This window comes from Ammospiza nelsoni, chromosome 22 (assembly GCF_027579445.1).
Source record: "Ammospiza nelsoni isolate bAmmNel1 chromosome 22, bAmmNel1.pri, whole genome shotgun sequence".
In the NCBI taxonomy this organism is placed as follows: Eukaryota; Metazoa; Chordata; class Aves; order Passeriformes; family Passerellidae; genus Ammospiza; species Ammospiza nelsoni.
The window spans coordinates 1,280,953-1,293,711 of NC_080654.1; the positions used below are offsets into that span (position 1 = coordinate 1,280,953).

The 12,759-nt window shown below is 50.5% G+C and overlaps 1 protein-coding gene across 2 annotated transcripts in view; it reads right to left on the reverse strand.

Moving 5' to 3' along the window:
- Positions 1 to 12,759, reverse strand: part of CASZ1 (castor zinc finger 1) — a 60,644-nt gene that overhangs the window by 31,942 nt on the left and 15,943 nt on the right. For both annotated transcript variants that reach the window (XM_059487468.1, XM_059487467.1), the window contains exons 2-4: positions 10,454 to 11,020; positions 3,210 to 4,047; positions 425 to 493 (exon numbers count right to left, since the gene is read on the reverse strand). In XM_059487468.1, coding sequence (XP_059343451.1) covers positions 425 to 493; positions 3,210 to 4,047; positions 10,454 to 11,020 — 1,474 coding nt within the window. The remainder of the gene's footprint in view (positions 1 to 424; positions 494 to 3,209; positions 4,048 to 10,453; positions 11,021 to 12,759) is intronic.

The following is a 12,759-nucleotide window of genomic DNA, read 5'->3' on the forward strand; positions in this document are numbered from 1 at the left end:
ATGCCAAGAGCTCCCTAAACTCATGTCACTTGTGAATCTCTCTGGCTGAGATTCTCAGAGCTGAGATGCTCTCTGCTTGCCTCCTGCAGACATGGTAGGGGGAAAAGGCAGTGGACAGAAAGAACAACAGCCAAGAGGCAGAACTCCCATTTAAATCCTGGGCTTCTTCAGTGAAGCAGTTTTCCACTATTTGTCACCAAGTCTAACAGCTCCAGGGAGCTGAGCATGCTCTTGGCATGACTGTGTCCCTTTCACAGCTATGCTCTCCCAGGCAGGGGGACAGGGCAAGCACAGATGACACGGGAAATGGAAGTGCCAATGTCTGGTTTAAACACCTGATCCAGACAGGACCTTGTCTCTCCCACCACCACTCCATCTTCTGACTCCCAGCCCTCTCCCCAGCAGAGTCAAAAGTTTTGCCTACCTGGCAATATACTTCTGGTAAATATTTACGTCTTCGCTGACGGCTGGTTTGTCAGTGGGTAATCCATTCCTAAAGGGAGACACACAGGGCAGAGCTGGTTAGCAGGAACAGGGCACAGCTTAAATTCCTTGTTTCTCTCACACACCGCTGACAGATCAGGAGAGAGGGCCCAGGGAAGGGTGCCAGCAAAGACACCCATAAGTTTAAATTCCCTCCCCTCTGCTCTTCAAACCCTGTACCTTCTTCTCCCAGGGAAACACACAGGCTGTGTACCACCCTTCCTGCATGTTCCTTCTTTGCAGGACTCTGAGCAGTTTGTTGGAGAAAGTGAGAAGATTAACCACAAAAACCTGTTTCTACAGAAAAAATGCCTCTACAAAAAAGTGATGGCCACATGCAAACACCTCTCTGAGGCACCTGGCAGTTCTGCCCTTGTGTGCACAGAAGCTTTGCCCCTGGCTCAGCTGCAGGAGAGTCTCTCAGCCAGCCACTGTGAGCTATTGCCCATTTCTCTCTGGGAACAGTGGCTCCAGCCCCTGAATGGGGCTTAAAATGCCTCTTTGGTTCATAGATACCCCAAAATTCTAACAGACAGATAATGTATTTTAATCAATGAGAAAACCACCCCAACTGTCACATAAGCCTGGGTTATTTTACATGGTTAGGAAGCAGATAAAAATAACATCCTTAGTGAGGAAAATTAGATGCAGGGCCAGACTCCAGCCTACCCAAGAGAAAGGGCCACCCCAGACAGGCTGCACACCATCTTCTCTGTGTGCTTTGCCCGTGCCCAGCCTCCACTGCGCCTCCTTGCAGCTCTGCACCCTGGTTTAAACAAGGACACTTTCACAGAGTTCACTTGAAGGTGGACGAGTTCAGGGCAGGTTAATGGCATTGGATCTGAGAGAGTTTAAACCCATGTATGTGCAAGGGTGTATGTGCAGATGTGTGAGAGTAAAGGGTAATTCCTGCCCGGTTATTGAACCCAGTGGGGACTGGGAATGGGAAGCCACAGCCCAGATACCCCAGTCAGCACGTCCTTCACCAGCACAGTTAATGGGCTGCTGCCTTTTATCATGGGAGCCTCTATCTAGTGAGCAGCCTGAAGGAGAAGGGTCCAGAGCCCGTTCTGTACTGCAATGTGTGATCAGGACACACCAAGGGCCACGTTGAAGGCCATGGTCACCTCCATTCCAGCTGCAGCCCCACCATGATGCCCTGGTTGAGGAAGCCGTGTGGCCAGAGGAAGGCTCACCATGGTGCTGGCAAACCCACATCTGGCAAGAGGCAGGAAAACAAGCAAGAGAAAGGAAAACAAACTGGGATCCCAGTGCAACACCACAGCAGATAAGAGGCTTGCTTATCTTGCTTGTGCCTTTAAGCACAGCTCTAGGATGGCAACTGAGCTCCAGGCAGCTGAATGTTCTCAAGACACTTCAGGCACAGAGTCTTGGACCAAGTCACCCATCAAACAGGGCGCTGAGTCTCCAGGAATATTTACACCACTGTGCTTTTAAGTAATAGGAGTCCCTGCCTGTCATCTGTAGCACACACAGGTCCATCCTGAGCAGGATCCTGAGCAGATGCAGATGTTAATAATCCTCTGTCCTTTCCCATACACCTTTACCATGGAGCTCCCCATCTGTCTGCAGGCAGTTGATAAACAACCATTTCACATGGGAGACAGGTATCATTACATGGCTCTGCCTTCCACATGGGGAATCAGGGAAAGTGTGTGATGCAGATTTTGCTGGGACTGCAAAGAACATTCAAGCAAGCTCAAGGCCTCCTACGTCCACATGCCAAACACAAAACAGCCTTTTCCTCATCAGAGGACCAAGCAGTAGGGTGTGTGTGATGGCACAGAGGGCCGGACAGAAGGCCCTGGACTTACTACAAATGACCTCATGGGATTCACAGCTCACAACAGCCCAGATTCACAGTGAGAAACAAGTAAACCCAAACCATGGCAAGAAGGCAGAGAAGTCTCTGCCTTCCTCCCTGCTGCAGCCTGACATACATGTGTATCTCTTCTACAGCTCCCACCTCTGGAAGGCACATTAAAAAGTAATCCAAGATTTGGCAAGACCTTCAGATACCTCCATTCAGTCAATGGCATCACTGCAGAGACTGCTGGCAACGTATGTGCAGGAGGTTATTAGTGGTAATTGGGCTAATGAGTTTGCCCAGTCTGAGGGGTAATTGAATCACCTCTGTTTGTGTAAGCAAATTGAGAAGACACAGGCCTGGCCCCACAGAAGTAGGTATATGCCTAACTCCTATGGAAATTGATGAGAATTAGGCACCAAAATGTCTTGTGAGTTCTGGGACAAACAAAAAGCCCCATCTTGCCAACAGTAAAGCCAGCAGAGTCATGCCTTTTAGTTAAACGGAAACAAGAATCAGGTTCTCCTGCAGACACACCCAGATGCCTGGGAAACCAGAGAGAGAAGAAAATAAACTGGCTCCAACCTTGACCCTAAGAGTGCTGACAGCACCATGTTCCCTCCTCTTTCATTTTCACATACGAACTCAGGAGTTATTGGACTCCAGATTCATGGCCATAGCTGCTGATGGCAGGTCACAGCCTTAGAGCAGACCAGATAAATAGAGATGTAAGGTATAAAAGAGGAGCAGACACTTTGACAGAGAGCAAAGAGAACCATCCCGTGAACAATGCAGTATTTAACAGGGTAAGAACTTGGAATTGCCCACTGAACCACACAGAGACTGATGGTATGATCCCCCACTAGTACTTAGACAAGAAAAGTGGGAGTGCACTTACTTTACTGTAGAGACTGTTCCAGTTGTGATGGAGTCTGTCTTGGAGAAAGTTGATTTCAGGTACTCAGGAGTGTTGAATGGCAATGAGATGGACTGCTCTGGCCCGGCCACCGGAGTGCTGCTGGGGGTACTGGTGAGGGAAGCAGGGGCCAGGCTGGGGACTGGAGCTTTGACTGGAGTGAGCTTCTGAATGTTCCTCACATCGTACTTGGAAGGCCGGCCTACCTTGCCTGTCTTGAAGGCGATGGCTCCTCCCATATCTGGGCTTCCTTCCCCAGGCTTGAAAAGGTGCAAGTACTTGACGTTTTCTAGGTCATACTTGGAGGCCTTCTTGTAAGTGTTGCCATTTTGTGGCCTGATGCTCTCGCCCGTCTTCAGCTTTTGAATGAAGAAGTCGTATTTGGAGGCCCGCGACATCAGGCCCTGCATCTGGGAGCTGCTGGCAGAGGGCAGCGGCAGGATGGTGGCTTTGGTCTCCGTCAGCATGGAGGCGTCTGCGCCCGGCACGCGGATGGGCTGTGCCAGCACCGAGGACGGCTCCTTGCCCAGCTTGGAGCCCAGCTCCTCAGACTTGGCCAAGTGCATGGGCCACGAGAGCTGCTCTCCGGCCTTCAGCTTGCGGATGTACTCCTCGTACTTGGAGAAGCGGGCGCGTTTGCTCATGGCGTCTTCGCCGGGGAGGGAGGCGGCGGCGGCGGCCTCTGAGGTAGCAGCGTTCAGCTTGTCGAAGCTGATCTTGCGCGCCAGCTCATCCCGCATGTTCTGGTCGTCGTAGCCGAACATGCCCAGGAACTCGTTCATGGTGGTGGCGGCGTAATCCCGCAGTGATGAAGCTTCCCCTGCGGTGAAACCAGAGGGGAGAGTCACACCAGGCACTGATTTTTCTTCTCCTCCCATACCAGCGCTAGTAGTGGGGAGGGGGAGGAAGGGGAGAGGGGAACATGATCTACTGACGTTTGGCTCACTTGTTAGGTTTTATGACTCTTAAATTAATTTGTTTAAAAAAAAAAGTAATTAATACTGGGGTAAAATAAAAAGAGTTCATCAATGCCAGGAAAATCAATTTCCTAAATGTTCTAGCCGATGGCTTTTCAGTACATTAAACAAAGTTTCATAAATGTCTCTGCACTCTTGCCTTGGCCTAATATGAAGAAAAAGTAATTTTACTGGAAGTGAGACCAATGCCAATATGCCAAGGTTTGTACAGATCTGTCCTTGTGTATATTTGTGTATGGAAGGAGGTGCACAGAGGATAGATGGCAGCATGTGTAAGGGGGAAAACCCATGTGAAATGCTGTGTGTGTTGGTGAAGAGAAAGCAGGGCTGGCTGAGAGCAGGCAGGACACAATGGTGTGAAATGGATAAGGGAGATGGGCAAGGCAATGTATGGGGTGGAGCAGGAGGAGGGCAGAATAGAACAGTGCAGAGAGGAGGAAAGAAGCAGAGGTGCAGATGAATCAAGGCAGGGGAAGAGCAGCAAAGGCTGTGTGCAAGAGAAACCTGGCAATGGGGAGTGCAGGAAGGAGAGTAGAAGGCAAGACAAAGACAGGACAGTTCCCCATCACTGTTGCAGTCCTTCCCTTCCCTTCCTTGTCAATTTTGTAAGGATTCACTCAGCTTGCTCTCCTCCATCTCAATTCCTGTAAATGGACAGCTACTACTTGCCATGTGGAAAAGGGCCACAGTCCAGTGAATGCTATGGAAACCTACAGGCAGCCTCTCAAGCAGCCAGGAACAGTTTCCAGTAACTCCAGGAAAAGGGAAATCCACACAGGTGAAAAATAGGTAAGGTACAGCCTTCTCTTCATCAGGATTTAGACTGAGGAGAGAAAGCTGTTGTCCTGATGTGGGCTCCAGGGAGGGGGAGAAAGCCAGTGCTCTGGAGCATGGGCTGGGGAAGGGGCAGGAAGGGGTTAGTTTCATGGAGCTTGGTTAAAGGGAGGAAGAATGAGCAAAAGCTGTCCTTCCTTGGGTCTCTCCCTCCCTTCTTCCCTCCCCTACTCCCTCAGGCAGTTTCACAGCCCACCATGATGGGGAGAACACACATCTGGAGGTCACCCAATATCAGTGTAGAGGAGGAAATAAAGACTGCTCTGATGCGCCGGCTTGGCCTCGTTTAGGCTTCAGTGTGACACAGCGCTCCTCCTCCTCCTCTCCCTCCTGCTTTCTACTGCAGAGTAAAGATTTACAGTGTGCAGGAGTCCTTCAAACCTCCCTCATCATCTTTACTCAACACTTGCTCTGGCTCTAATGGGCAGGCACATTCCTCCCCAGGCAGCCAGCACAGGGAGGGACACTGGCAGCAGAAGGGAAGTTCCGGGCATGGGGTCCCACTCAAAACAAAGCAACACTGCCTTGAAACACAGTGGAAAAGGAAGGCACCAAGACGCTGCCACAGAACAGGTCAGTAGATCCAAAAGATTCCTAAGAAGGGGGGAATCTGACAGCCAGCGATGCCACTTGCACAGGCAGGCACGTACACGAGAGCGTTTCCGTGCACCAAGAGCCTGTCAATGAGCACAGCCCGAGTTCAATAGCCATCAGCTCCCACAAATCAGTTTTCACAGGACTCTGTGGAGGAAAAGGCTGCCTGTGACGGGCACTAAATGGGCAAGACCATGAAGGTCACATTCCTGCTCCAGGACTGCCTGGAATAGCTGTTTCACTGCAGCAGAAGCGCTGCTACACTGGCTCCTGTGTGCGTGGCTCTGGGGGAAGGCGATGGGAAGAACACGCCCAGAGCCTGCAAGGCAAGGGACAAAGCCACACCTGCTGGGAGCTGCTTTAGCCCAAAATGACCTTCCAGTTCCAGGCACTTAAGCCCAGCATTCTGCATGGGATTTGGGATGCCTGACTCCAGAATAAACACCCTGTTAGTCACCGAATGGGTGGCAATGCCCCTGCGGTGTCAGGCTCAGGGCACAGCACACCCTCATGGGTTGGTATTAACCTTACAGGATGTTAAATGCAGAACCATTCCTCACTGGGTCCAGCAACAAGACTTGCCTGAAGGACAACTTTATCTTTCACACACAGCATATAAAAATTTTCATTCTGCTTTAAAGCAGTTCTCCTCTTCACCTCTTTTTTTTCTTTTCCCCACTTCCACTTCAGTGTAGCCCTATGACCCAACAGAAGAGAATGAACCCATGAAATCCCTACTGGGTCTAACAATTTCCTGTTTCTGTTAAACCTGCTTTCCCTGTTCTGCTTTTCCTTTCTTTTTGGACCAGTAAAACAACCCCCAGCTTTGCTCATAATGCCCTGATTTCCAAGGACTGCACAGAAAAACTCTAGCCAGCTTGTGTCAAGCTGCAAGGGGAAAAAGAATACCACACTAAGGATCTGATACAAAATGAAACTATTAAATGTGATTTCTGCTAGCTTTATCCACTGCCCTGAAAGCCAGTGTGCCCCATCTTTGGTACCATGTGGCTGTACCTCAGCTGGGTAAACAGATGCAAAATCCAAGCCTATGGGAAAGGGGAAGGGGGGTGGTCCAGAACTTCTTCTGAGCTTTGTGAAGTCTGAGCTCAGCTTTCACTGTCATGGATTTAATCCCCAAACCCACCTTGAATTCTGCTCTTCCTTTGCTCAGATTTGGTTCCAGACGATCACAACACCCTCCCTGCTTTGCTGGTGCTGCTCAGTCTTTCCTCACCCACATTTCTCAAATGCTGTGGCCAGTTCCCAGTGCTCACTGCCAGCAACTGCAGCTCTACTCATCCAGCGTGAGCCCAACAAGCCCGACACATCCCATAAAGTTGAGACAACCTGCATTTAATTGCTCAGGCATCTAACATGAAGGACAGAGGCTCCTCCAGTGGAGGCACCCTGCAACAGAAGGGAGCTGGCTTGCCAGAAGGATCGTATGAATTTCAGCCACCTCACTTCACATACACTTTCGGACAACGGTGAAGAGGTAATTGAAATTACCTAACTGACAGAAAACCCTCCTCATTTCCACAAACAGACAAAAATAAAGCAGGGCAATCGTTGGGAAACACTCCCTGTGAGGACTCCTGGAAGCCACAGGAAGCATTATCCCTGTGTCTTCCTCCCCCTTCCCTGCACTGCATTTTCCTCTCCTTTCCTGTGTGATAATAAAGGGCTCCCTCTCCCCCAGTCGCCGCTCTCCATTTGTGGGCATTGCCAAAGAGCAGAGATCTGTGTGTCTCAGAGCAGCTATCATATCACAAAGGATCCGAAGCTAGCAAAAAAGGCGCTAAAAATAGCCTGCAGCAGCACACTATATATGGAAGGAAAAGCAAAACAGCCCAAATGGAGTGCAAGGTCTGGATACTGGGGGATGGGACATCCCAGCCAGGGCTTTGTCCTTTATTCTGCTTGGGAGGGAAAATACATAGACCTGGGGGATACAGGATGATGAACAAGAAACTGGCACTTGGCGTGTACGCTCTCCTAAGTGAAGTCTCCCCAGGAAATTAGGAAGAGAAAACTCTCCTGGTTGAAAACAGGGCCAATGAATATTCCAAGAGACACAGCCAAGAAGCTAAGAAAAGAAAGGCAGATCCAAAAGCTTGTACAGGGGGAAGCTCCTACTCCGGCTGCTTTAGCCCACTATGTAACAGCCAAAGTGAAGAACATGTGTAGGAAAATCTGCCTGGGTGTGTGTGCGTCAGTGAGCGACTGTGGAACGGGATCTGTGTCAGAGACCGCACCGAGAAATCTCATTGCTATATATAAATGTGCACGGAGAAGCATGGGCCGGTCAGTGGGCAACAGAGGGTGCCTGAATGAATGAACAAACACATCTGCACATCCAGATCAGCTCCTGACACCCATCTCCTGACAGACACCAGCTTTGTGACTCCTCAGTCATAGGAGGGCACACGGCAAGACTGAGCACCAACTCCTTAGTCCTGTTTTTCCCAGGGGGGGGGCTGGAAAAGAAACTCCACCTTGTTCCAAAGCACGAGGCTTGAACAGAATTGAGTGAGCCTGTGAGCTTCTGCCTAATGCACACCAAGCCCTCCTGCCAGCCTGGAAGGACACCAAGGTGGCCAAGATTTGGCAACAGACCACAAGAGGCACTGGTGGAAGACATGGGCACGAGCTGAATCCCCAGAAAGTGGACAAGATGTGTACACACCAGGAACCCTTCTCATCCCCATATAATTAGGATCACTTTTCCCACTGACCAAGAAAGCCTGTAAGATGCAGGATTTGGTTTTCTGTGTGGCTCCTGCTTTTCACACAAGTTTGGGCTCAGCTTTGAACACTGCTCAGCACTGTCAGCCCTGCACCCTCTGTTCTCATGGGGAGCAAGTGGTGCTCAGATTCTTCAAATCAAGGTTTCTGTGGTGACTCCCCCAAAGCCATTTTGACTGGGAGGGCAGTGCTGTATTCCTCTCCTTTCCTGACTCCTGTGACACCCCAGCTCCCACCAAAAAATTCCTCCTTTTCGACAGAGGAAATTCCAAATCTCACTGGAATAAGTTTAGTTCACGCTCAGTAACGTCAGGTGTTGAGAGGACTCGGTGATGAACAGCTGAAAATTAATTTCCTGAACACTGACAGAAAAAGTAAAGGAAAATAACTTTGTCCTTTCCAAGGCAAGGGATGTTTCTTGTGCTTTCAGGGAAATGTTGCAAATGACATTTATAATAAGGTTCTTGAAGCAGACGCTCAAGACACAGGAGCACGTCTGTTTGCAAGTCAAATCCCACGTGGTTCTATATGTAAACTGGACGCCTCATGTGCCATTACCTGCCTTAGACATAAATGAAGCTTCAGCTACCCCCCCTTCCCAAACAGTTACCAATTTTTGCATAATCCTTTGACAATACAGCCCTGCAAAAGTATTTTACTTAAATCTCTTCACCCAGTGAGAAACCTCAGCTTCTTTTCATTTTCTCTAGTTTGGGAACATTTTTTTTTTTTACATTTAAGTTCCCCTTCTTTTAGTTTTTATAGCAAATAAAAGCTGCAAATGGTGAGGTGGGGTGGAGTGGTGTGAATTAAAACAAACTAAACCAGAGTCCAGGCACAATCACCTTGTGTCTGGGAACGACAAGGGCTTTCCTATCAAAGGAAACTGAAGGTCACACTTTCCCTCATTGATCTTGCAATGTTTGTTAATTACTCTGTCACTGATGTGGCGAAGGATAATTAAACAGCTCTGTTTATATCTTATATGCATAATTATGTGCGCTGCCACTGAACTCGTGAAGACTGGAGAATGTGCCTCTCCAGAAGGGGAACGGACAGACGGAGATGAGTTTCAGCTGCATTATTAACAGGAGGAGGAAAACATGCGCACACACAAAAGGAGGAAAGTTTGATGGATTCACAAAGTGCTGAGATCAGGGGAGGGGTGCGTGCAGGTGGAGCAGATTAGGGGAAGATCTTTCAATTACAGATCCAGCCCGGCTGAGTGACAAATGGGGAGGGAGCTGCTCTGCCCTAACCGAGAGAATTCAATTCACCCAAAGCTTTCATCAAGGCTTAGCGCTCATACACCCCCTCAAATCGATCTGGGGGAAACCTGGGTATCAGAAGGGGAGCAAGAAAGTCATCTGAGGCTCTCCCCAACATCTCTTGTTGACCTCAGCTTTTGAATGAACCACAAAAATGAAGCAGAAGCAATCTGAAAATAGGAAACACGGCCAGAGGAAGAAGACAGGAGATGGTAGGGGAAACTTTGCTTTGAGAGTGGCATTTTCACCAGCTAAACGCTGAGCTCAGGGTGGGCAAAGCTCGAGGACTGGGCCCCTCATGAGGGGAGGCAGCACCATGACACGAGCATCACCTCAGCCCCTCCGCCCAGCCGAGGCACCACAGGGCAGCAGGAAGGGATTGTGACATTCACTGTCAGGTGGCTCTCTAGGGACTGTCCCAGCCTTGCCCTGGCTCAATTCAGCCTCCCATAGCCTCCCTGATCCGGTCCAGTCCCTGCAGGAATGCCTCGATGGCCATTCCTTCCAGAACCTTCATCCCAGCCACTGCTCCCGTCCCGCCCGGTCCGGTCCCTACCCAGGGATTTGTGGTCTGGAAAGAACTATCCAGCCATGTCCACCCTCACCCCCCCCTTCTTGGGAAGGGGAGGCCAAGCCAGAGGCAAACTCCCTATGGTCCCAAGAGCAAAATGACAGGCCTCTGTAAGGGGCTCAGGGCTCTCACTCCTCCCCTTGGCTGCCAGGTGCTGCAGGACCTGCCATGGACACAGAAAATGTCACTCTGAAGCTGCCCTGTGTCAGGAAATGGAGGGCACAGAGGGCTTACCTGAGGCGGTTCCTGCCCCCAGCTTGGAGCCTGGTTCGCCACTGGAGGACCGGTAGGCATCGTCCTTTGCTGGCCCATCTGAGTCCCTGTCATCCAAGAAGCTGCCGTCCTGGGAGCCCCTCAGAGCGTCGGCCTCGTCCCCGTTATCTTCCTCGTCGCTGCAGCCCTTGGGCTGCACCATGTAAACCCCTTCAGGGGGCACCTCCGTGCTCTCGGTGCTCTTGCATTCCTTGCCCTCCGCTCGCCCCAGCAAGGGCTCCTCATTGTACTCCCCGTTCACCCACTTCTCGATCACCTCCCTCCTTTTGTCCTCCTCGATCTTCTGCACGCAGCTGAGTCCATCTGAAAACTCTGTCCCCAGCTCCTTGGTGCCGGGCTGGGGCAGGTCCTTGTTGCTGCTCTCCTGCTGTGGCCCCTTGTCCGCACGTGCCTGCTCAGCTCCCCCGTGGTCGAAGACGACTTGGCGGCTCAGCTTGGCACAGATGGCATTTAGCTTCAGGCCGCCTTTGCGCTTGGCAGCCATCGCGGGTTTTCCTGAGGCTGCGTCAGTGCATATAGTTCTTTCAGCTGGGAAGAGAGAGGAGAAAGAAGCAAGGAAGGGCATTAGTGGGATCAGACAAGTTGAGCCCAAAGAGCAAAAGGATGGTGCCAACCCAGTGGGCTTTCAGGCATGGCCAGTCTCATCCTTGGAAAGGTGGAGCTGCTATGTGCTTCCTAAGCTCAGAGTGGAAGCCCAACCAGAAGAGCTCGGTGAGAAGCATCCTCTGAATCTGCTGGGACCAAAATGGCCACAAGAAATTTGTGCTGGGACAGAACTGGCTTTGAAAGACCCCAAACATCCCAGTCAGGTGAGTGTGGCACCAACCTTTGCTCCTGGCTGAGGCGGGGTACCAGTTTGTCAAAAGTCTGGACTGACCCCTCCTTCAGACTGCAGCACCACCTGCTTTAGGTCCCTAGCTCTATCCCACATGTAGTGGGTGCCAGAACCACGCCAGCCAGCAACTGCACCCAAGCATCTCTAGCAAGGACAACAGCTTCCCAAGCCTAACCCTATGGACAGTGAGGAAATCACCTAAAAGGGTTTGTGCATAGTCTCAAGAAGAGAACCAGTATGCACCTAAGAGAACCAGTGTGGAGGACAGGAGCCCTGGCAAAGTGTGTGTGCTGGAGCACCACAACTAGACTGGTGTGTCACAGCAGTTTGGAGAAAATCACTGTGGGCTGGTACTGGCTGATCAGGCCCCTGTGCCTGCTCAGTCTCGCACACAGGAAATTCTGCTCTCATACTTCCCAGCACAATCAGCTAATTAGTGTGAGTTTGTTATTTTAATGTAGTTTATTCATATGTGACAGCTAGTAAAGGAGGGGTGAGAGAAGGTGGGGGGAGAGAGGAAGAAGGTAAGGTCTTAACTTCAAGGTCATGGAGAATCTTGAACTAAACGGTCTCTATCAGAGTCACTTGCATAATTATTGCACCAACAATTAACAAGGTTCAATCCCAAGTAAAAGCAAAATAATTATTCTAAAGCAGTTGCATTGTCTCATTTCTCTCTTTATTTCTGATACCTCTGAGAGATGCCCGGACTAAGCAGGGTTAAAGGACTGCAGTGGACACACAGCCTGGCTCTTCCCCCAGAGCAGCGCCAAGGCAGACCCTGCCCTGCAATCCAGGGCTCAGGAAGAGCGCTCAATAAAACACATGCCACAAGAGTTACTGTGGGGACATGGTTGGAGGTGGAGGTCCCTCCAAAATGGGGTCTTGGATTTTACATTGTGCTGAAAGAGAGGCCAGTCACATGTAGAGCAAACAGAACATGTCTGCAGACCTCAAATGATGAGAATGGGCTCCTCCACTGCACAGGACTCCCTCGTGGCAGCTCAGCTCACACCTCCCTGTCACCAGCACACAGGTGCTGCTCCACAGAAGCACACTGAGATTAATCAGACCCCCTACAATGCACCCAGAAGCCACTGTGACAGCCCCTAATCCCGTAACATGACAGCCCAATACAAACAGACTGAAACTTTAGACCTGCTGTCCAACAGCCAGAGAGTGGCTGCTTAGCATAAACTCCTGACAGCTTCAGACACGCTTCCCTGTCAAGGACTGCGAGAAAAATAACCCCCCGACAAATATATCAGCCCCCCACACAAAGGGAGGCAAAATGTACTCCTCCACTTTCCAAAGGCACCCCCCGGCACTAACACCTACGTGCAATCATGCTTTCAGCAAGGGAAAGCACACGGTGCTCCCAAACACGTACCTCCCCATCTAGAAATTACAGCTGTTCAAAGAGCTGTGTGTA